The 26,689-nt window shown below is 32.3% G+C and overlaps 3 protein-coding genes across 7 annotated transcripts in view; all 3 read left to right on the top strand.

Annotated features, from left to right (window-relative positions):
• The window catches only part of LOC127705050 (ubiquitin-conjugating enzyme E2 T-like), a 240,236-nt gene that overhangs the window by 42,013 nt on the left and 171,534 nt on the right, over positions 1 to 26,689 (top strand). The gene's annotated exons all lie outside the window — the stretch shown is intronic.
• The window catches only part of LOC127705049 (transcription intermediary factor 1-beta-like), a 605,637-nt gene continuing 595,989 nt past the window's right edge, over positions 17,042 to 26,689 (top strand). The window contains exons 1-2 of one of the 2 annotated variants that reach the window (XM_052209312.1): positions 17,042 to 17,077; positions 21,345 to 23,634. In XM_052209312.1, the coding sequence (XP_052065272.1) occupies positions 21,972 to 23,054 (1,083 nt within the window). In that variant the 5' untranslated portion in view covers positions 17,042 to 17,077; positions 21,345 to 21,971 and the 3' untranslated portion in view covers positions 23,055 to 23,634. Of the gene's footprint in view, positions 17,078 to 21,344; positions 23,635 to 26,689 lie in introns of those variants that run through there. The other variant, XM_052209313.1, reaches the window with a different exon arrangement.
• The window catches only part of LOC127705477 (probable RING finger protein 207 homolog), a 239,496-nt gene continuing 238,723 nt past the window's right edge, over positions 25,917 to 26,689 (top strand). Inside the window, exon 1 of the mRNA XM_052209793.1 lies at positions 25,917 to 25,968. The gene's annotated coding sequence lies outside the window, so the exon portion shown is untranslated. The remainder of the gene's footprint in view (positions 25,969 to 26,689) is intronic.

Raw genomic sequence — 26,689 nt, 5'->3', positions numbered from 1 at the left:
GGAAGTAAAAGAAGTTAAAGTTGTTGCTAAAACAAAAAAAGTGTCACCAAAACCTGGTACTTCTGGTTTACAGAAACTGATTATTTCAGATGATGACTCATTTGATGATACATGCAGTATTGAAGATCCTGATGAGTCACCATGTTGTGTATGTAAGAAACGTTTCCCAGAAGCATTCAGACAGTGTGTGTCTCTTGTTTTTGCGCAGTGGGGTAAATGTATGTATCCTCAATGTGACCACTGGACCCATCCGAGATTTTGTTGTAATGTGAATGTTCTTAGGCGTCATAGTATTTTTTTATTGTCCATGTCTACAGTATGAAAAGTGATATGTGAAAATTGTATGAATAGTCAAATAAAGATATCAAAGTAATATTTCATATCTCATAGTTGTATATGTTACCATTTAATTCCTTAAGTCATAAGTTTGATCCCCTCTTGCACTTTAAATAATTTGATATGTACATTGGCATCAAATTATTATCAATTCCGGATTTGTACGACATGTCATTTCCGACTTTGGACCCGTTTATTAGATAGGTCGAAAACACTTAAAGTAGCACGGTAGTATTTGCATTCCTGAATTTAGGTTGCTCTTTTGTGTTCCCTACTTAAGTCAATGTATATGAACAGCGTGATTGGACAAAAAATACAGTATCAACTGAACATACTTTCCCAAACTGAGGGATGAATCAGGTGTAGAAAAATATGAAATAATTTTACATACAGGTGAAAATGAATTTTTGAGAATTTTTGAAAATTTTGTATTCACTGCATGATAAAAGATCATAAAGCACTAGTGGCCTTAGGTTTTTAAAGATAGCAAAAAAAGTAAACGGTCATGATACATATTTTAATTCATTTCTGAAAATTATAATGAAAGTACTTCAGTAAACTGTGTATGTATAATTTTTGGCAGTGCTAGAAAGTGGTGAAAAGTCTGAAATGGCTATCATTATCCCTTATGGGCCAGGAAATACTACCGTGCCACCTTAACTGGCAACCCGCTGATTGATACTTCGACACAAACTGTGTAGTCTAGAGCGAAACAACAGCAGGGGTCCAGTTAACGAAAACACAAGACGCCAGTTTTTGTCAACAAAGGTGACATCGATCTAATGAACTCAAATAAAAAAAATATTTAAGATCGAAATATATTTCAGATACAATAATTTTATGCACAAGTATACTAGTGACTCCCAAAATATTAGACATGTCTGGGTTCAAACAGATAAAAGGGGAATTCGGAGAAATGTGTTAGAAGGTCGAAAATACAATACACGAGGATACATGTCACCGTACGGCTTTCAAAAACAAGTAAAACCCATGCATAGTATGGTATAGGAACCTGTTGTTCAGTGGTTGTCGTTTGTTGATGTGGTCCTTAAGTGTTTCTCGTTTTTATATAGATTAGACCGTTGGTTTTCCTGTTTGAATTGTTTTACACTAGTCATTGTGGGGCCCTTTATAGCTAGCTTGCTGTTCGGTGTGAGCCAAGGCTCCGTGTTAAAGGCCGTACTTTTGACCTATTATTGTTTACTTTTTACACATTGTGACTTGGATGGAGAGTTGTCTCATTGGCACTCCACATCTTATTTCTATATAAAGGCTTCGGGGGTTCATCTGCACGCTATCCGTTTTGCGTATTATAACATTTTGTCACTGTCTTAATCTTTTTTTTTTACTTGAAATATCTTCATTTTCAAGTATTGTCAGGATTTTATTCCAAAGCATGTGAAATATGTTCTCACTGCAAAATTTTGGTAATTTTTAAGTATTTTTTATTTACCAAAAACAGTTTTGAACGCAACAATTTTCAAGCAAAGACTAAATACTTGACAGTCACATCTAACATTTTAATTTACAGATTTACATACTTTATCAAATCATTGGAACGAAAAAGCACTTTAAAACAACCACTGTCCTCTAACTGGAAGGATTTTTTTTTGTATTTGTTAGCGTAAAGAGGATATCTATCAAATTATCTCATATCATAATTCCATGATTTCCGGAACTCTTAGACTAGTCCTATAACATAAGACCTCGGGGCCAATGTTTTCTATTGATGACATTTTCCTTTTACTTGTTTTGTTATTTGTTATTTTCTATTTTATCTATCAATGTGACAAACGAGTTCGCATTAAAAAAAGAGGAAATATCATTTTTAAAACGTTAATAGTTGAATAAGAATGTGTTATTATAATAGACTACCGGAACTCGAGCAACACATTTCACTAAATTGATTATTTGTTTTACACAGAAAAAAACCCGACACTTCAAGAAATTGCTGTTTTCCACCTTTGATCATAGATGAAAATAGGTCAATAGTAACCTGGACCTATTATTCCGACCTTATAGGTCTATGCTATTATCCCTCAATGCCATAAAAGGCACAAAATATGCACCAGAATCAAGTTACCTTGTTTTGGCCGCATGCTTTGCGGAGAAGCGCAAAATCTTTGGTTTGACCAAGTCGGGATTTAGCCTAGGACACCCGCAGTCTACCGGGCAGTTCCAAATACTACCAGCTAAGGCTTTATTTTATAAACAAAATTTATACTACTTGCTTGGTTCAGGAAAAGTTGGGATTGGAATTTTAAAACTCCGCCCAGTACATAGGGACACTATATTAGTCGGTGATATAGGAAATTTCAACTGTCTTACTTGTTGAAATGCGTTTTTGAAAAGGGAAGCTATTAAAGAAAGTTCTTGATTTCAAAAAATGAAAGTGGAGTATGTCATTACGGCAAAAAATATGAATAGCAATCTTCTTAATGATGTATGAACACTGGTTTTACCCACCTGCTGCAAAGTAACGTAATTATCGGTCTATGATGATAATAAGGAGATGACAATGTTTTTTAAACTAGACTCGTAGGGTTAAAATAGGTATAGACACATGACTTCCCTAATCCGACAAATAACCCTTTGCAAGGTGTTCATACAGTTGGATGTATAAATACGCAGCCTCGTAGGGTAAAAAAGGAGAATTTTGCCCATACCCAACATACATTGTACATTCATTTACCAGTGGCAGTCCATATATCTCGCCCTTCCTACTTTGCAGGACCTTGCTATGGTACTTATCATCCGTATTATGCTTGAAATATTTGCCAGTGGACATTCAGCAAGCACCAACTGAACTTTTATTCTGTACAATACTAGTATATACAAAATATCGCAGTTGTAATCTCTGTAAAACCAACTAAATGTACCAAATTTGAAAATGATGAGTAGACAGATTTGTTGGGGTTACAACGATATTGATTTCAACCATGATAACTGTGTTTTGTGAAATCAATTTCACAACACCAAATATGGATATAATTTTTCTTAAAAAATAAAATGCTTACAAGCAAACGGCGTGAACTATTAGAACTTGTTGCAATACAAACAAGAAGTATCAGGATAGATCACATATTTTTCAAGTTGTTACCACATATTCCTAGATACATCTACATGTATGGTAGTCACAATTTTCAGCACATATTTTTGGGTTAACAAGAGTGCACAAGCTGAAATGTCTCACCTGCTTTAATAATAATCATTCATGATTGATTTAATGTTGATATTCCTAAAGATAAAGTTTTACTACAAGTATCAGAAAAACTTAATATTATCAATGATCATGAAAATGAGGCCAAGGTCAGATAAACCAATCCAGCCTTACAATCATTCCATACACCAAATATTATGAACTATAGCATATATAGTATACAAGAAACAGACAAAACCATGAAAATGAGGTTAAGGTCAGATAGATCCTGCGAGACGGACATATTTGTTTTTCATTCATTATTTTGTACAAAAATCAGGCCATTAGTTTTCTCGTTTTAATTGTTATACATTTGTCATTTCGAGGCCTTTTATATCCGATTATGCGGTATAGGTTTTACTCATTGTTTAAGGCCTTATGGTAACCAATAGTTATTAATTTCTGTGTCATTTGGTCTCTTGTGGAGAGTTGTCACATTTGCAATCAAACAACATCTTCTTATTTTTATATAAACACCTAATAATCATTCCATACACCAAATATACATGTAGTTGACCTATTGATTACACAATGTAGTATCTTAAACAAGGACTTGCAATTGACCAATGAACCATGAAAATTAGGTCAATGACAAATGATAACTACCAGACAGACATGTACTTTTTACAATCATTGTGTACATCAAATATAGTTTATCTACTACTTTCAGTATTAGAAAAACAGACCAAGACACAAAAACTTGACATTGTCAAATGACCTATTGCTAACAGTATCCGAAAAACAACCCTAATCAGGTAACTTTAACCTTAATCACTGATCAATGAAAAAAGGTTGAGATAAAGTGAACCATGTAATGCATGTCTGAAGGACATTTAGACTTGCAAGGGACCCATATACCTAATGCAAGTATCCTAATTTAGCAGTCACTGAACCATGAAAATGAGACCAAGGACAGCAGACATACATGTATCATGAGACGGGTTGATGTTTTGTGTATGAATATTCCATATTTTCCCAGCAATCTTTAATGGATGTTTAGGGTTAAAAAAATCCCAATTCTAGTAATGTCAAAGTCAATTGTTGATGTCATCCAGTAGATTGATCAAACATAATTCAAATGAGATAAAATCATGAAAATTTCGCAGACCGAATTTTTCTATTTCTACATTTAGAAATATTTACAATTTTAATCTTATATGTTTATAAGGCCGCAAATTTTTTTAAAGTATCATTTCCAGAATCTTTGTTTCAATCCCTATTAATTTGAGTGCATTTCTAATTTTACAAAACAATATTTATCTGATTTTAGTAATCTGAATAATTGTAATAGGTAATGAGGTTGTCAGTTAGTGAGACACACATTTTTCCAGACAAAATATAATTCGTTTGATTGTTTTGTTTGGTTGCTGTCTCACTGAACAGAACTATTTTCCATTTCTCCTTTTATCCAGAAAATGTAACTTTTGAAATAGCAACTGAATAGCATATGGATGGACAACAAATGCCAAATGATGTAAAATAATTCAAGTGGCCATTTGGGTCAGAGGGTGGTGAGGTAAAAGATGAGGGAAAGGCATGTGCAAACTTTTACAACTGCCACTTGATATTATGATTTCCAAAATATACAAATCTCATTAGATTCATTTAGTATTAAAGAAAACTGCATATATTGCAGTTTTCTTGTCATTAATCATGTTTGCAGCAAAATTCACTACAGGCAGCAAAAAATTAATTAAAACGGCTCTATTAAAAAAGAATGTTGATTCATTTTTTGAAACATTTTTGATTTTTTCCTCAAATGTCTATGAGATCAAATTTATATAACATTAATTTACATTGTCAATTCCAATATAATTATTGACATGTATACATCATGTACATGTAAAATCATTAACTGATCAGCTCCATATTTGCACTATTTTTATATCAGTATTCTTCTTTAGTGTTTTGTAAATGACTCAATATTCTGTATTCATCATTGGGACATGTAGGTAAAGTAGGTCCTTTCGATCTTAGATTTTTTTATGAATTTTGACAGCACTTACTTATTCGTGTGTTTCTTTGTCCTATATGTTCTTCCATTTATTTGTATTGTAGTCATGTCATGTAATGTTGTCATTTTAATGTTATATTTAACATTGCCACAAAAGCGGGAGGTTTTGCATGCCACAAAACCAGGTTCTACCCACCATTTTTTTCTTAAAATGTCCTGTACCAAGTCAGGAAAATGGCCATTGTTATATTATAGTTCGTTTCTGTGTGTGTTACATTTTAATGTTGTGTTTTTGTTGTGTCGTTGATCTCCTCTTATATTTGATGCGTTTCCCTCAGTTTTAGTTTGTAACCCGGATTTGTTTTTATCTCTATCGATTTATGAGTTTCGAACAGCGGTATACTACTGTTGCCTTTATTTACCATATAGTTCCAATTTATAGTTGATCTTGGCTTCTTAAGTGGATTCTGACAACTCATTGCATATAGTCACCAACTTGTCCAAGTATAGTGGATCTTGGGTCCTCATATGGATTCTGATCACAGTACTTTGATTATACATGTAGTTCCAAGAATTGTTGATCTTGGCTTCCAATGTTGTTCTTAAGTTTCAGCACTTTACATATACATGTAGTTTCCAATTGCAAAACAAGATGATCTTGGCTTCTCATGTAAATTCTGTCGGTACTTTGCCAATAGTTTCCAAGTGAAGTTGAACATTTCAGAACCACTTCTTCCTCTTACATGTACTTAAAGCCTGAAATCAAATGTCAGAAGAATTCTGTCAGAAAATCAACCGTGATTGACATTTAAATGCATAATGTAATTCATCTTTAAAAAAAATGTAAATTTATGGTGATCAATAATGAGCCAAAAAAAAAAAATACATCCCCGGCAAGTACATGTATTAATAGTGATTTTGTTTTTATCACAAACATCTCTTATACTGTCCAGAATACATACTTCTTTGGGCAAGCTGTTTGGATGCCAGGGACAAGTAATTTCTCAGTTTTAAATTCTGAAATGCAGCTGAGCTACATTTGTACTCCTCGTCTGACAACAAAATTATGTTGAGGTTTCTTGTACCCTGTTTGGAATATTGGATTCACAAGTTTTGTATTTAAGAATACTAAGCACAAAACAATATTGAATTTTGAGTTTGGAAAATTAACCTTCAACTCAAATGTATGTGTTATTTGGTAAACTAGATAAGCCTTATGTTTGAACCTTGATACTGGACCTTATGAAACTTTTTATACCAAAGAGAGATTGGAGGAAGGGGTGGGGACTAAATTGTAAACAAATTATGATCATGACGAATCCATCAATAAAATGTATTGCCTTGAACTGTAAGAGTTATAATTCACAAATTAGGCCATTTATATTCTTAAGAAAACAAAACAATCAAACTCTTTGAGGGGTGGACAGGGGTAAGGGAACATGGGAATGAGGGAATGGGAAGCCAGAGTCAGTGGGCGGGAAAAGGGGTATCAGGTTTGTTCGCTTTCAACACACATTCGCACCCTACACGTTCGACACCTGGGTTAGTTCGCACCCTATTTTTTTATTCAAATACATGTTGAATTATTAGATGTATTTTCAGAGATCTATTTATGATTACTTATTAATTGATAATTTACAAAGCTAAAAAGGTATTATTGTAACGTGTATGAAAATCATGATTGCTGTTATAACTAGCTTTGGTGTAAAGTGAAAATAAAAGTAACTAGTTTGATAGGAGTAAAAATAACAAAGAATTTAAATAGAAAAGATGAAAACTAATTGTTTTTAACAGCCTGTGCCCTTTGATCTTGTGTGTGTCACTTTATTTTTAAACAATAGAAAAAAACTTAATATCTATATTTTACAGTAATACACTAACTAAAGCATGATTAAAACAATTATTCAAAACATTACCTTTAAAAAGTGTGCAAACATACCCAGGGTGCGAACGTGTGGGGTGCGAATGTGAAAGGGTGTGAACATGAATTGGAGCAAACGTGATTTTGGGTGAAAGGACCAGGATTCGAAAAAGGGGGGAAGGGAATGAATATTCTTGGAAATATATTTGGTTGATTTTTTGTCTGGGAGTAAGGGGGTGGAAGTCGAAGTAGGAGGGGGTATTTTAGAGTAGAGGGGAAGGGAAATAGGAGTTGGGGATAGGGAAGTGGGAATCAGGGACCCCTATCTGAGCTAGGGTAGTAATGGGTTACCCCACATGAGGAATGGCGGTAAAATAATGTTAACGATAAATATTTTACTCCATTTGACCAAGGATTTGTATAGTACTATATAAATCCTTGACTTGGCGCTAACGGTAGCTACGATATTAGATTTGACGAATGACGATAAAAAATAAGGCTCATATGACGCTAACGGTAGCGCAAACAGGACATTTGACACTTGACGGTAAAGGACATTCCTCTATACCCTCCTGTCCATCCCCTCCTCTTTGACACGGATATTTTCCCAACATATGAAACAGGTTATACATGTTCACAAATTGCCGGTCAAAGGTCAAATAAACATATAAGAAAGATACCAGCCATAACGATTATACTTGGAACAGAAATTTAGCCCATGCAAGGTTTCAGCCGCAAAGATTTTCTACAGTAGCGAGTATTTTGAGACAACCCCCGACTTTGTATTTTTCGTGATACTGATAACATTTTGCTGCCTAAAATATTAAAATCTATGTTTTCTTATGTAATGAATCTACCTTCATCGTTGTCTATTCCCCACTATGTCTGTTATTCATGTACATGGTCGTATTCATCAGAAGTGTATGCTGCTCAACAATGGCGACCGTGAAGTTTCTGTTGTCCGATTATTGCGCCAGATTAGAAGGAAACAACTCGCGCCTGACAAAATTACCGTATTTCACCAAAATAATCAAAATTTCGCTTTTTCATTACAAACAATTATATGTTAAACACATTTATATTCAGATATCGTCCATTGATATAATTGGAAACATTATTTTATTAAAGCGATCAATAAAGAATTCACAACAAAGTAATTAATGGGGTGCATTGAAAACAGACCTCATGGGGTAGAGGGGTAAAACAAAAGTCCATAACTTTTTTAAAAGCCTGGTGACCCCCATTTTATTTTACCTTAAATTGCTCGAAAATTTCAAACTTCGACATATCCGTTTTTTTTTTTAAATCTAATAATCGATTTAACCAATATTTTTAGCATTAAACTGAAAGAAAATGCAAAATTTAGACATAAATATGAAAATAAAAGTATTTCTAAGTCTAAAACAACCAATGGAAACGTTAACATTTCAAATCTCAATGTTTTTTCATATAATAATCGTACTGAGTAGGTTCTAAAAGTCTTTGAAATTGATGTAGCCGTTAGTGTTGAAAGGCTGGAAATGTTTGGAAATAGGGTCAAAATCGCACATTTCGCGTCCTTTTGAGGGAAAAAGGAGCCTTATGACCCCCTTTTTTCTTTTGCATTTTTGGATTCAGCATAAAAAGATCTACAAAATATGTCAAAATAAAAAAATTCTACCGGGGGTCCTTATTGGGATGAGCCACCTTAAGGTCGTTTGAAACGAACGACCCATATATATATAATGAACAACATAAATCGGGAATCCCCCTTTGTTACTTGTTTTTGTTGAAATTTTTGTTTTTTATGATTAAAATAAAAGTATTTTTATAACAACAATCTAAATCTGACAATAAAAGAGTTAACATACAGAAAATAAGATTTTTGTTCATTTAGGACAGTGCAAAGCAAGGCAAAACATAAGTGTGTTTACTGCTATCTGAAAATAACATGATCTAGAGCATTGGAAAACAAAAAGTGTCTTCATAGAAAACAAGCTTAACTGCGAAAGTATACCTTAACTGCATATACATTAGGTAAACAAAAATTTCAACCTGTTCTACTTCTTATGATGCAAAAAGAGACGAGCGATACAAATGAAATGTTCAATAGTCTATTCATAAATCGTCATCATTCAAACATTTCTAATTATGTCTAACGAAAATTTTAAGACTATGAATATTATTGGTAAACTTCAACAGGCAAACATTTCTGCATAAAAGGGGTTCTCTTATTGTACTATTTAATAAGATATCTGCCAATAAATGATTGTAGATTAGGATAACAATTTATTTGTATTAGCTTTGTGAATACTGTGGATTCATTTATTTTCGTGGGTATCAATTTTCGTGGATTGAGGAACACTTACATTTTCGTGGATATTTGATTTCGTGGTTTTGCCAATCTCTGCATACAAAGCCAAGTTAACATTTGTAATTCGTTGAACATTTGAATTCGTGGTTCACCTGTACCCACGAAACCCACGAAAATTGGTATCCAACGAATAATAATGAATCCACAGTAAATGGAGAATTTAGGGTATGCAACAGATACAAATGGCAATCGTTTGAAAGAACAAAAACACAGAAAGGGCATATGCAGCCTGAAATGCATCAAGATTCCGTAATTCATTTTATACTCAAAAAGTACAATAAGCAATTTTTTATAGCCTGTTTGTCCAAAAACTAATGTTCCACTAATTTTATAAAATTCTGCCATTATCATTAAATCCTTTACAGAAAAAAATATTATTTTAAGCCACCACTGGAAACAGAAACTTTGCCGAGGCGCGACAAAACTTAAAATATAAGAAATCAACAAGATCAAGAATTAAATAATGCAGCAGTATCAACATACTTGGCACCCCCACCATTTGCATAGTTGCAAAAAACTGATTACCAATATACAATTATAAGAGGGATCTATATATTTTGACTTTTATTTAAAAGGATCTTGAATACTGACATAATCAAAATGCAAGTGTTTTATTAGGATTATATTTTTTAATATGGTAAATTATATTTCAATAAGCAGAGAGTCAGTATTAAGAAATAAAACAATTGCGCTCCTTTTCTTGCCAATGTTACCCTTTATTCAAATGATACTTATACTGCTATTATAATTCCTTTCTTTCACTGATTTGTTTAAGATTTTAAAACTGTTTTGTAGAGCAATCTTGGAATAGAGTTTAACTTAAAAACCTTACATTTGCAAAGCTACTTATTTCATATTTTATTAAAGAAGAGACGTAATTTGATGTCCAGGATATGGTTAGCTTTGTTAATGGATGATTTGGTGATTCATATATATAAAGCATGTTTCGCTTATATATATATATATACTTTAAATTAAACTTTAAATTATATATATTATCTTTAACTCTTAAACCTGATTTGACCTTTTCTCGGTAGACTGTTCTGTCTTATAAAATTTAACCAAATTTATTATACACAAGTTTACAAGAAGTATTACACAAGTAGTAATGTCAACTTAACTGTAAAAATATGGGTCCAATCTTTTATCTTTTCCTTATTTGGAAATCTTCTCGGAATCCACAGAGAATATTGCGTCCAATAGGTCACAATCTAGTATGATATAGTTTGTAAATAAAAAGTGTCAATCCAACTGCTGAGAATGTTGATGTCTATCGATGTTTAAGTCTATGTCTATGTTTGTGTCTAACTTAAGGGTCTGCATTTACGGTAGTTCAGGGGTATACCGCCATCTTGAATTGTACAATCACAGTACATAATCAGTCTAGTTATTTGCCCAAATCTGCAAATTTGGATACAGATTTGCAATTTATTAGTTACACTGTTTATTTATATAAAGAAAACTTAGTTATTCATTGCATTATCGAAAATGTTTTAACAAATACTAAATATTTGTGCTTTTAGAATTAATTTTTTGGAATAAGCCATTTAAAGGGATATAACTCTTTTAGTACAAAATTTATACTGGACATATAGGGAAATTTTCGTTATTTACTTGCAGCAAGAAAACAAGTTCGGTGACACCATTTTTTCTCTTTATTTTCTTATAATATATTATAAATTTTCACTGAACTAGCACACAATTTTATTTAGGGGCCAGCTGAGGACCACCTCCGGAGGCGGGATTTTCTCGCTGCATTGAAGACCCATTGGTGGCCTTCGGCTGTTGTCTGCCCTTTGGTCGGGTTGTTGTCTCTTTGACATATTCCCCATTTCCATTCTCAATTTTATAAAACCTATCTTCTCATATTTTATTTCAAAATTCTGTCTCATATATTTCTTTTTATTCACAAAAATGTTTTTTTCATTAACAATCTAAGCAAATTTTGGCAATTTTGAACGACTCGTACCTTGAAAAAAAGCGCGGTGACTAATACTTTTTATCATTTTTTAAAAAAAAAACATAGTAAAATCTTCATTTAGGCAAAGTATAAGAAAATTCTGTTATTTTTTTTCTATACCCCTGAACTACCTTACATACTTGTAACGGAAAGTTCTAGATAACTGTAGATGTTTAACTAAATTACGCATCTTTTGTTATGATCATTCTGGAAACGTTATGTTAGTGAAATAGAAAGTTCTAATCATTCCATGAGTATCATTGATTGTTCCAGTTATTTCTTAACTGCATAGTTGTAACACAATGTGTATTATTTTGTACACAAAATAAAAAAAGAATATAATGTAAACATTCTTAGGCCACACAAAACAAATTAGGCAAACTAAATAAATATGATAGTTACAATATCATAACAGTTTTCTTATGCGTCTTCCCAATTGTTTGAACGATCTATTATTTCTATTAGACATTCTGGAAGTTAGTCTATCCTGTACAATTTATTTTATATGTGTAATGGCGTGCGTTTGCTGACTCTGTTTGTGGTCATACGAATAAAAATTTCTCTATCGAGATTTTAGTGAAAACAGGTTTGAATTGATATGCTTGTGAAGATCAGATTCAGATTGATGTTGAGTCATGTGAGATGCTGATAACCTCTCATCTATAGGGAATTTCTTTAAAATATAAATCAATCTCCTTTTTTAGAAGTTTTTTTCCAATTGCGAAAAAAGCCTTCTCAGAGATGATATCTATCGGTATGTCTATTCAGTATATTATGATTGTGAATCAATCTCCTTTTTATAAGTTTTTTTTCTAATTGCGAAAAAAGCCTTCTCAGAAATGATATCTTTAAGTATGTCTATTAGGTATATAATGATTGTAAATCAATCTCCTTTTTTAGAAGTTTTTTCTAATTGCGAAAAAAAAATCCTCTCAGAGATTGTCTCGGATATCGTTTAGGTAAAGTTCGACCAAGGCCGTTCATCCTCGTCAGGTGCTCAACCTCAAGTTATACCAGTCTAAGAGACTACAACTTCTTTTTATGCTGAAACTGTCAGCTTAAAAATTACAGTAATAGAACATGAATGATCTAGAATATTCTACATTAAGAATAATGAAAAAGTACTGTTTGAAAATCATATACTGGATAACCAAAACAGAGTCAAGAAATTTGGATTTGAAAAGAATACATTATTATACTTCAAATCATACTAGAATAACTGCCCGATTTATTACACAAGTCAAAAAAATACACGTGCACGGTTCTTTACAACTATCATGAAAACCTATTAAATGTAATTTCACTGAAGGGCGCAACCTTAATGAGAATCTGTGAAACCTTATAGGAAATGTCCATTGTTCTAAAACAATGAAACGGAAACCTTTGATTTACCAAGACAACGCTGAGACATTCGCTCAACTTGACCACTTTCTTTAAATTTGATTTGATTATGGGAATCTCTAGTCATAGACTTGATGACGTACATCGGTTCAACATATGATGCTAACACATAAGCCAATCGTACTCCAGCTTTGGTCTCTCTATGAATGACGCCTATTTTCTTTCAACCAATCACGACACAACACATTACCGCATGTTTCTTATCATCTCTATTTTGTTAATAGTGCCTAACAGATTGCAGATAGACAAGGTTATTGTTTAAGACAATCTCTGAGAGAAATTTTTTTTTCGCATTTAGAAAAAACTTCTAAAAAAGGAGATTGATTTACAATCATTATATACCTAACAAATATACTTAAAGATATCATCTCTGAGAGAGAAGGATTTTTTCGCAATTAGAAAAAAACTTCTAAAAATAGAGATTGATTCACAATCATAATATACTGCATAGACATACCGATAGATATCATCTCTGAGAAGGCTTTTTTCGCAATTTGAAAAAAACTTCTAAAAAAGGAGATTGATTTATATTTTAAAGAAATTCCCTATAGATGAGAGGTTATCAGCAGCTCACATGACTCAATATCAATCTGAATCTGATCTTCACAAGCATATCAATTCAAACCTGTTTTCACTAAAATCTCGATAGAGAAATTTTTATTTGTATGACCACAAACAGAGTCAGCAAACGCACGCCATTACACATATACAATAAATTGTACAGGATAGACTTAACCTTCAAGAATGTCTAATAGAAAGAATAGATCGTTCAAACAATTGGGAAGACGAATAAGGAAAAACATTGGCAGTTGATTGAAAATGACACAATTGCTAGAGAATTATTTCCCAGACCTCCTATAATTACTTATCGAAAGCACAAGAACGTGAAGGAATGCTTGACCTCCGCAAAATTATAACCACTGTAAACAATAAAAGTATATTTAAATGAGAAGGGACATAAAAATAATCAGGTTTTTACAGATTCACCAGGTGTAGTGCCCCCAAAATGTAACCGCATTTGATACGTTACAGGATAGAAACATATTGATAACAATTAAAAAGTAATTATAATCAAATGTTATAGTAAATAAAAATAAATTAGGACAGGGCATCTGACGAGGATGAACGGCCTTGGTCGAACTTGACCTAAATGATATCCGAAACACCAGGTGTAATATAATCAAATTAAAGTAGTTCCTAGATGACCAATTGATTACCACAGATCATTAACGTTTGGAAAATCCTTTCAAATAAATAGATGTGTAAAAATTTACAATTAACCACAAAACAGTCTACCGAGAAAAGGTCAAATCAGGTTTAACAGCTAAAGATAATATATATAATTTAAGTAAACAAGTCTAAATTGAAAACAACGTTCAAATCTATGATTGCGTTGGATAAAAACCGTAATTTTTATACGTGTGCATGCAAAACAAATTTCTTGGTAGAGGGGTCTAAATACATTACAGACAACATTTTCCAAAAGACCAAATGAGTGAAAAAATATATTTTCACAAAACGCATTTGACTGGCAGGTCAAACAACTATTGTTCGTAAACCCTGCTGACTGCCATTGACGATTGCCAAATAAACGGATTACAAGATGTAACAAAATAGATCTTATTATTAATTTATTACCAAACAGAAAAAAATAAGCTTGCGAAAAAGATGGTATACCGCAAACATGAGTTAAAGTAAATATATATAAGCGAAACATGCTATATATATATATATATGAATCAACAAATCATGCATTAACAAAGCAATAACAGAATAAACCTGTAATTGAAGACAAACAGTAAAATGCAAATAAAATTGCATATAACGTATACACAGCGATACATGGAAATTAATAATAGAAACTCGATACGGACAAGAAATAAAATATCCTATAAGCAATACTATTAGTAGGTTTTGCTAAGATTGGTTCATTGACACGATTATTTATAAAAAGAAAAACGTATTCTAAGATTTTTTATTGCATCTTTCTATATTCAAATCATAAATGCTTTATAATAAGATAATAAGATGAGTGTAGCAAAACAACTAATTTTAACACCCTCAAGACGTTTCATCAAAAGATATCATCTAGATTGAAATTTAGATGTCCATGTATTTTTCCGTACTTTACTTATAAAAGGGTTCCGACCTTTTCTTATATTTTAATTTGGATATATTGTTCTCTTTCTTTTTTTTTTTTTTTTTTTATCTTTTATTGTTTTAGAAATTCTATTCGATTATATTTCTGGTTAACGTTATTATCTGCATCTATTTTTTTTTCAATTTTCCCCTGTTTACCTCTTTATCAATTTTCCCTATTCTTTCTACGATTCCTTTATATCATCTGCTGTAATATTGGAATCAGAATATCAAGATTATGGAATATAATTTCAAATAGAACTATTTATCTTTCAATTCATTTCTTATTTTCCTGGTTAAGAAATTAAATTCATTCTTGGATTCCATTGCTTGTTTCTATCTATTTTTCTTTCCTGAAATGATTTACCTTTACTTTCTTTATTTCCACACTTTTTAATAACATGAGCAACATCACGGGTGCTTCATGTAGAGCCAGAGCACCTGGGATCACCCCCAGTTTTGTTGGGGTTCGTGTCGCTTAGTCTTCAGTTTTCTATGTTGTGTCTTGTGTACTATTATTTGTCTTTTGTACTTTTCCTTTTTAGCCGTTGTCAGTTTATTTTCGATCTATGAGTTTGAATATCCCCATTGTATCTTTCGCCCCTCTTTTAGCGGGATTAAGGATAACAAAAATCGTGCGTCGTTAGTTATTACTCCAAGAAATGAAAAATTGCCCACCTCGCAAGCTAAATATGTCTTCTTACAAATACTTGTACTATGATTAAACTACGAAAAAGATAACTCTGATCATAAATCTGTATATTTGTGTAAAGCTGGTCAAGCTTATGATTTTAACAGCTCGTTTCATAAAATTTTAAACAGCTACCCCCATTTTTTCAATGTTTCTTGTTTCATTTGTAGGCACTATACATGCTATACATAGTTAAGTCTGTTTGAAAATATGTAAAGCAGTTAATTACAGACACTTCGCCTTAATTAAAGAATTGTGTAGAATGATTGGAATGTATAAAGCTCTTCATGGCATAACATACGACTGATTTATTGATGTTTCTGATGTTGTTGTTGTTGTGTAGGTGCATGGATGTGTGCCAAACTCGAGAGCAAGATAGTCATAACGTTTCACAAAATGCATGTGATGGTTATGTCTAAAACACACTGAACAGTTTCTCCCTATTTTTATCTTATTTCATAGGCTAAATTTTTTTCCAAACATTTCTTATTGGTTTCATTTAGGGGAGAAAAAATATTAAAAAGAGTTAAAAACACGCATTTTAGAAAATCTTCTTTCAGGATTTTGGTGTTTTAAGTGTCAATATTTCCGAACAAGCCAATCATTAATTTTACACATATAAACATTTGACCTTATACATTACAGCACTTAAGACTCAATAGGTATAGGAAGATGTGGTATGAGTGCCAATGGGATAACACTTCAAGTAACAATTTATAAAAGTAAACCATTATAGGTCAAGGTACGGTCTTCAACACGGAGCCTTGGCTCACACCGAACAGAAAGCTATACAGAGCCCCAAAACATTACTAGCGGAAAAACATTCAAACGGAAAAACCAACGGGCTAATCTATATGAAAAACGAGAAACACTTATGAACCACATCAACAAACGACAACTACTGAACATCAGATTCCTGACTTCTTCCTACAAAAAGTTTTATGACTAAAATTGATCGTAAATTAACTGAATTGTTCATGATTTAAGATCAATTCAGTTCGTCATATTTTTATGTTGAGCGCCTACCAGGATCGTTTATTTATCCGTTCAATATAATTACACAGTCATGTGATTATTTATCTGTTCAGTATATTTACACAGACATGTGATTATTTATCTGTTCAGTATATTTACACAGTCATGTGATCATTTTTACTGATTAACTTCCTTGTACACATTGAAGGTTAGTGTGGTTTTCTTTGACTTTTTGTGTATAATTGTACTATTTTTAGGGGGACACTCATTCGATTTTGATGGGGATGGGAGATAGCAGGATTATTTGTAGAAGGAAAATTCACTTTTATCATTTTCTGGACCGACTTATTCGTGTTATTTGCTTCTATTTAGAGAACACTTATTCCGACATTTTATTGGACATAATATTCATTTTAATGCATTCTGAACAAGGATATTTCAGTTCTTCCGGTGCAACTCAATGCATTTCTTTAATTCTAATATCTTCGTACCAAATTAACCTCTGAAAATCAACACATATGATGCATGTGGCAGGAACGTAGTGATTAAGGGAAAACAATTCAGCAGCAAGGGCAGAGAATTATACATTGAATGCGTCGTTTTCAGAAAACTTATTAACTCATATTGCCATCACTTATCGTCCGTTGTCATCGTCGTTGTTGAACAGTTTTTAAAGTCTTCTCTGAAAATACTGAAACACTTTCAGCAAAACTGTTGATGAAGTTCCTACAGCCCTTGGATGGTGTAAACTTCCCCAAAAAAACGTGTATGGTTTATGATGTATGACATATGGTGCAATAGTAGGTGTACGGTGCTATGGTGTATGGTGTAAGGGGAATGGTGTAATGGTGTATGAGGAATGGTGTGATTGTGTAACGTGCGATCAGGAATGGTGTGAATGAATGATGTACGACGTTTCAAAGTTTGAAACTATGCAAAATATTAATAAGAACTGATTTTTAATTTGATACATTAATTTACGATATTGTGATTAAAATTCGTTTTTTAAAATAAATAAATAATTTTGTAGTCGCACGCTTTCTTTGAAATGAAATTGCATTATGGGTAATTTCGGATGGTGTAGATAGAATGGGGAATGGTGAATGGTGTAATGTGTATGGTGTATGGTGCAAAGGTGTAACGTTTATGGTGTAATGGCACAGGCTGTATTTTGTAATGGTGTATGGTGAATTGTGTAATGGTGTATGGTGTTAGTTGGAAGTTTTCACCATCCAAGAACTCCAATAGGCGTGGTATCTAACATAACTTTGATTTTAGGTCAGTCAACAAACATGAACTTCATATCTTAGAAATGGGGCCTCGGTGGCCGAGTGGTCTAAGTAGTTACTACTGTAATCACTAGCCAGTCAATACTGAGGTTGTGAGTTCGAACCCTGCTCGTGCGGTTGCACTCGACTCCAATCTTAATTGACTAGGATTGTCAGTTTTCCTATCGAAGGTCGGTGATTTTCTCCGGGCACTCCGGCTTCCTCCATCAATAAAAATTGGCTGCCACGAAATAGCCCAAAAGCGGTGCTTAAAAGTGGCGTTAAAACACCAAAAATCAAATCAAATCATATCTTAAAATAGAACATTAGGTAGCAAATCATGTATAGTCATTTAACTGGGAAATAGTAATAGATAGGGGAAATCTGGCAAGACAAAAATAATTAGAATGTCAAGATCTTTCTTTTTTTAAATTCAGGAGTCAATGACATTAAATTACGATTATTTACTTCTATGTTTGCATTTTATCTCAAAAACTTTATTAGATTGGTAGAAATTGTTTAAAACACAAATGATCAGCAATACAAGATATACAAAATTTCAATATGACCAAAACTATCTAATGACTTCGTTGAAAGAAATTATTGCCCGTAAGTGACGATTTTCGAATAATTCTAGCGAATTTTGCATATTATCTCTATCACTATATCATAGTAGGTAGAAACTTAAAATAGCTAGGTCTATAATAATGGTATTGTATTTACAATGTTGATTATGTTGTTTGTACAACTATGTATAAAATAATGTAATAATTTGAAGATCAAAAATAAACAGCTGCTCATTTTAAGACAAATCATGAAAAATAAACCTTTTGATAACAAATGACATATTTTTTTTTCTTGAATGATAAAGAATATGTTTTTTGTGTTAACATGAATAAGTTAACCAGTATATCCAGAGCTATTCAGGTCCTTACGGGCCCTCTTATTTTAACCCGTTTGACATCATAAAAGTTATTTTGTAATGTTTTTTTTTTACTTACTTTTGATAGAACATAAATGTATACAGTTGAGGTTAATACATATGAAAACTATTTTTGGCCCTTATTTTTATGTTTTTGCTTATTATTATTTCGAAATCAACAATATACACATATAGGAAGATGCTGTTAATGTCAATTACAATAAGACAAAAAAAAAACACAATATTGTTTTTGGTTACGGTAGGTAGCTTACTTATATAGTAATTACGCCTTAAATTCATGTAACATTTATTTTGTGTAATTACACTTATTCCTAAATATATTTCTAGTATTATATTTTGGCATGAAATTATATGCAACTGTGGTGTACAGGATTGACAATAAAGTATACATTATGGTTTATTTTTACAAATTATAACTTGGATGGAGAGTGGTTTCATGGGCACTCATACCACATCTTATATCATCATATGTAAATATAAAAAATAATAATAAAAAACAAACACATGAAAATAAAACACTAGATAGGCAAATTAAAATGAAAAATCAATCAAAGCAAAAAATAAAATGAAAAAAAGGGTACTAAGGAAATGTAAATTATAAATATATAGGTATTAAAATATTGTTTAGAAAAATCAGGTTGCTCACGTTTGTGCCATCTGTGATATACTTATGAAAATAAAGTATATCTTGATAAACAAAAGAGTAAAGGACTCTCTATCTACAAACATATCAATAAAGACTACAACAATTAGACGACCATTAAAGGAATATTGTCCTAAAATGATGTTGTTTTTTTTGTCTATTTTTGTGTTGTATTTTTTTGCAAATCTTAGATAAAATTTAATATACAGGTTGAATGTATCTCCATCTTTCCAAGCCCTGATTCCTTTCCCGGCTTTGGCTATGCTTTTTTGTCCTTTTTAGGTCTATAGCTCATTATCATTTTAATTAGTTTTGAATTTTCATATTCGAACATCACTGAAGAGACAGCAATTGTCGAAATACGCATCTGGTGCAGCACAATCGGTACTGTTTATGTTATCACTACCACTATGCCTCTGCTTGTGGACTGATAGTCACGGGCTGTCACCAGTCCAGTAGCCAGTATTTCGGTACTGGCATGAACATACGGATTTTGTGTTATAAGAATTGCTGTTATAAAACTTTGGAAATTATTTTAAATTAAGGAAAGTAGTAACTCCCTCATGCAAAGCTCTGATTCCTAGGCCGGCTTTTACTATTATTTTTGTTGTTTTGGTTTATAGCTCCTCAAAAATGCTTCTGTCCCTGTCTCAACCTGCAAAGTAAGCAATAACACAGGCTCAATAACTTAGGAAATAGCAATTTAACAAAGTTTCAGCAAGATTGAAGTCATCCACAAGTTAAACTTATCAAAATTGTCCATTACGCTGTTGATCATCTTAATAACGTGTTAAAGTGTTCTTTTATTTGTCTTTATTAATATTACTTTTACTGTTTGGTCTATTTTTGGTGATATACATTTGACGTGGTTCTATACTTATGCATCCCGTCATTGTGTTGTTTGTATCATTTTTCATTTTTATTTGTCCATGTGACTTTTTATGTTTCTTTGATACATATGACGTGTCTCTGTACTTTAAACATCCCGCAATTGTGTTATTGTTCTATTATAGTTTTTGCATACTTTGAACGACAAAATTATTTTATATCTCTACCTGTGTGACGTTTACATTCTGACGTAATACACACTTTTCTGCGCCAGAGTTAATGTTAAAATTACGATTCGGTCCCAGAGCTTAAAATTCCTCGATCCTTTATAGGGTTGATTTGGCAAACATAAATAAAATACAAAAATAAGTAAGCAATGCACGAGGTTGTTAAATGTTTGTTCGTTTGTTTTGTGATTAAGATTGTGACACGGTATTGACTGCTGTACCCCTATTTTGCAATTTTACCTATTATGTCTGTTTGTTTTATTCACGCATCGTTGTCAATATAATGGAATTTGATGCGACTGCCATACAAGTAAGAGGTTTAGCGCTATAAAACCAGGTTCAATCCATCATTTTTTATATAGGAAAATGCCTGTACCAAGTCAGGAATATGACAGTTGTTGTCCATTCGTTTGATGTGTTTGTGCTGTTGATTTTGCCATTTGATTAGGGACTTTCCGTTTTGGATTTTCCTCGGAGTTCAGTATTTTTGTGATTTACCTTTTTATCGTTGTGTAATATTAAACAGATATACATTAATGATATTGTTTTAAATTTTATGTTGACAGTGGCATCGGAGATGGCTACAAGTACATCAGTGTGCGTGGTATGCGATCTCCAACACCAAACTACACAATCAACTCACTGGTGTATTGAATGTGAAGAACCATTGTGTGCTAACTGTGAAAAATATCACAATGTTTTAAAGGCAACAAGAAATCACAAAACTATTTCAATCTCAGATTACAAATTAATACCATCCGCTATAACCGACATCAATCAGCATTGTATTTATCACAATGAGACGTACCAACTGTACTGTATTATGCACGAGAGTCCAATATGCAACAAGTGCGTAAAGGATCATTGAATGTGGAGAAATACATTCACTTGATGAGATAGTTAAGGACATTAAGACTTCGGAGTTCTCTGGTGATCTAGAACAAAATCTTGACGACCTATGTAATAATATAACTCAAATTCGTAAAGACAGAGAATCCAACATAGACAGACTAACAGATAAAAAGAAGAAAATAACTACACAAGTTCGTCACTTAAAAAAGCAGGTCATCCAACATGTCAATAAACTGGAAGAGGAGTTTATCAAAGGACTTGATCAAATTGAATTGAATTACTGCAACTATATTTGTTTAATTGTGTCCTCACTTCAAGATAAAGAAAAAGAAATAAATCAAATGAAGTCGGAAATCAAGAACACAAAGAAATACGCATCAGATCTGCAAACGATTCTAAGCATAAGAGAAATTCAGGCAAAAAGCACTGAATACGAAAAGCATTTCCAGTCTTGTCTTCAAAATAAGTACCTCGATGAAATATCCATAGAAAGTACAATAGATGTCAAAATAAATGATATTCTGAATGTTGATAGATTCGGTTCTATAAAAGTCGAGAAAAGCCCGTCTTCGACAATCGAAATATACAGAACGAAAGGCAGACATGCCCAAATAATGGTTCCTAAAGCAAAAACATGGACGAACGATGTCAAACTTGAACTCAAACGAAAACTGAGCACGTCTTGTGATTACTCTCCTGGGGGTTGTGTTACAAGAAAGGGCGAATTCATTATTACTTATCACGAAATTAACTATGCCAAAGTATTAGCAATAAATGCCGAAGGTGAAGTTGAAAACACCATCCTAATTACAGAACCTTCTAGTGCGTTTGATGTAGAGTCTATAGATGAATCTACAGTAGCTGTATCCACTGGATACTGTAAAAAACGAGGTATAAGTATTATTGATATGACCAAGAAAAAAATAATCAAGTTTATTGAATTACCTGATTACCCCTATGGAATAAGTTATAACGGTAAATCATTGATCTGCTGTGTTGAATGTAAAGACTTAATTTTGATATCTTTTACAGACTACAGTATCACTACAATCCCTCACACGACCCAAGCGTTGTATTCATACGTCTCAGCTGATGCAAACAAGATTTTCTTCACAAATCCGGTTAACCACACAGTAGCTTGCTGTTCATACAGTGGGGCTCTTATGTGGAAGTTCAAAGATAAACGAGTTTTAAATTATCCGCATGGAATAACAATAAACAACAACGGTTACGTTTTTGTTGTTGGAATGGATTCATGCAATGTGGTTGTCATATCTCCTGATGGAAAACAGTGCAAACAGATACTGACTAAGAAAGATGGTCTCGATATGCCAAGATCCGTTTACTTTGACAAACTGAGGAATCATTTGCTAGTGACAAATTATAAGCAGCTAGCCTTTGTTTATAACGTTTCTTATTCCTAGATGAAATGTTTATCAGATCATTGTACATTTCTGTCGATATCTTTCTTCGGAATGTAAATATCTTATGTCCATTAAACGTATGGATTTGATAATTCTGCTAAAGTAAAATACAAAAGCATGCTTATAGAAAACAGTTAAATATATCTTATGAAAATGGTCAAAAATACATTGTCCAAATATCATTGATGATTAAGTTTGCAGTTTTTTGTGTAAATGCTATTTATCATTTGTTTTATCACATATGAGAATAATATATCATTTTCATAAACGTCAAAAATATCAACACAACTAAAACATAAAACATTTGAAAATCTAATGTCGATGCTGTCTATATCTTGGCAGTTGCTAAAATGCTTTTCAAAAACAATTTCAATTATAACAGGGCAGAAAGCAGACATGATATATAAGTCAGGAAGACAACAACCTAATTGTTATAGGTTATTAGTGGCTTTGGACTAGCTGTCAGTAACTGCGAGTACTCTCAGATCAGTACTAAATGTCTTTTTGTTGTTGGGATATACAAGTACCCGGTCACGTTTTATAAAATATGAGAATAATAAATCATTTTGTGTTTTTGTTAGATGTATTTATATTTGTATCCATCTAATAAGTTAAGTCACCTTCTGTATGTATGTGTCTGTCCCAAGTCAGGAGCCTGTTATTTAGTGGTTGTCGTTTGTTGATGTGTTATATATTTGTTTTTCGTTCATTTTTCGTACATAAATTAGGCTGTTAGTTTTATCGTTTGAATTGTTTTACATTTGTCATTTCGGGGCCTTTTATAGCTGACTATGCGGTATGAGCTTTGTTGAAGGCCGTACGGAGACCTATAGTTGTTAATTCATGTAATGTCTGTGTCATTTGGTCTCTAATGGAGAGTTGTCTCTTGGCAATCATAACGCATCTTCTTTTTTTATAATTAATATATTTTAGATGCAATCAATAAAGTCAACACACTTTGAATAATTTAGTGAAAGAAAATTGTCGATCTATTGAAATAATTAGTTAGATATTAATGCCAGCTTCTTTCCTTTTTTGAGCAGTGTCTGTGTGAAGACGGGAATAGTTAGCTTCCATAGTATAACCCCCTAGATACAAAGGGGCAAAAAAAAAACAGTTTTTAAAGCAGACAACACCATATAGAATAAGAAACTGACGCAAAAAATAAAATAAATAATACATTAAATTATCCATGGAAAGCTAAAGATTGAACACGACGAACCAAACTCAAAACCGGGAGTTTGTCGGATTTTCCCGAATATAAGTAGTTTTTGCTCCACCAATGGCAACCGTCGTATTACTTTTGACAATTTAAAGTGCGAGAACAAAAGGAAGTTATAGTCGTTACTTGAAATGGAAAACATGAAAACACTTTATAAATTTCTTTTGTCCGGGGCATTTTTGTTCTGGGATATTGTTTAAAAAAACGTATGCCCTGGAATATCGTTCAAAGTAGGAAATATTTTCTACATTTGCATTGAAGGTGCTGCTTCGATATTGCTACATACGAATGGAAAGTCCACGAAGGGAAGGTTGAAAACGTCGGAGTATTTAGTTCTCAACCGACCCTTATTGTTGATTTTTTAACGTAAGTCAAGATATGAGACAGACTTTACCGTATATGAGATGCAGTCAGCAATGTTGATGAACTTTGAATAATATAGTTAAAGGCCATCTGCTATACAAAGGAAAGTAACCCTAGACAATAATGCCAGCCTCTTCTCATTTTTCATGAAAAGTTCCTGTATTAAGAGGGGCAAAGTTGGTTTCCATAAAATTGCAAAATAGTTGTTGAACAATAAGTCATCCAAATTAAATGTTGGAAATAAGTTGCCAGTTAAATAAATCCAGCAGTGAGAGCATTAGAGATGCAGTCAGCAATGATAGATGAGGTTTAAACATTTCTGGTTTTTACTGTAATAGGAGTTCAATCTAATTATTGTTTATATAAGTTGCTAACAAATTCATCATGTTCATTGTAAACTGCTATTATATATTCAACGGAAGTTATATTTTGATCTCTCCATGTGCCAAAAATAGCACTGCAGTAAAGACATATTTAAGTGAATGATTAAAACCGCCTCGAATAAGATTTAATTAGGCTTTGGAAAATCATAAGAGATTACTTAATTTGAAAGATACTTTACTAACCAAAACCAACAAAAACGAGTCACTTTGTGTAAATTTAATCATGTTGAACAAAGGTATTGTAGTTATAGTCAAGAAAATATTAACAATATACTTCGTTGAAAAAGAATATTTTACTTTTGCTAACTCAACCATGTCAAGGCGTCGAACATTTAGATGTAATTTGCCAACTTCTGTTCACTTATATATGGTAGCGTTAAGTGCATTGCAATGTGGGTAACATTGCAGCGTGGGTTATTGCAAAAGAAATACATTTTGTAAAAGGCTTTTAATAAGACAAGTTATAGCTTTTCCTTTTTTTTTATCAGTTTGGTTTTGTTAGAAAAGCTTTCACACTTTTCCTTCTTCCATATTCTGCATGTTGGTCATTACAGTATGTAACAATACAAGGTTAGGCTAAAGGGTTTATCTTTGCAAACAAAAAGTTCAAATGAAAAAAAAAAAACAATGAAAACCATCTGTTGTACATGTTATACTTATCATTTTTCTATATTCAACAATGAATTTTTGGAGTAACAATAAACACTACCCTTCCCCCGCCTTAAATACAATCTTATACCTCCTTAACTTGCCTAACTGAAGTCTGAAACCTATATCAGAATTTGCTCTACCCTCGAGTTACCTGCTTCCCAAATTAAGGAAGTGCTGAAGTGAGACAAGCTTTTTGAAAAGCTATAACTTGACAAAATCTATCTTGACAAAATAGATTTAAAAGAGTATAGTTATTACGTAGTAGGTTTGTACATACAGTTGTATTCCTTCACATGTAAGTACAGACTCTCATTATTTTAATATAACTGTGTTGAAACATATGTATTAAAACATAATTATACTGCAGCGTGTGTATGTCTATCTTGGTTATTTACTAGATACGCCAAAGAAGGCGTTAACGTTAGGAAATATAAGTATACATACATTTTGTTTTCAACGCAAAAATAAGTTTTCAATAAGTAATCAACGAAAGGACGACAAGCAGTCATCAATCAGAGTAACTGTGTGTTCCTATATAATTATTCTTGATAATTCATTAATATAAAGCAATAACAGCGCTTGGAATGATTATATTTTTTATATTTGAAACCAGATATTGCAATTTACCATAGTAACATAATATTAAGTAGCTAATTTCAGGGTTTTTAAAAGTATATATTTAAGGAAAAGTACCTCATATTTTAAGGAAATTTCATGCATAGAATATGCAGTTTTCCTGCAAACGTTTGAGGTGAAGATTTGACTTTGTATTGTGTATTACATGTAAAATGAACCATACGAAGTATTAATGCTAAAAGTAGAGACACCTGAGTTTTGTCGATGGCTTCAAGTTTTGTGTTTTAGTGGCCGTTGACGTAGACCATGTGTGTATCTAATTGAAGATACTTCAGCCAATACCAAATATGTATTTGCTTCATTATTGTTGGTATTGTTATTATTATTTTTATTTTTTTATTATTACTATTTTAATTATTATTATTATTATTATTACTTTT

This window comes from Mytilus californianus, unplaced genomic scaffold, assembly GCF_021869535.1.
Source record: "Mytilus californianus isolate M0D057914Y unplaced genomic scaffold, xbMytCali1.0.p SCAF_6, whole genome shotgun sequence".
Lineage (NCBI taxonomy): Eukaryota > Metazoa > Mollusca > Bivalvia > Mytilida > Mytilidae > Mytilus > Mytilus californianus.
This window is presented reverse-complemented; position numbering and strand designations above follow the sequence as displayed.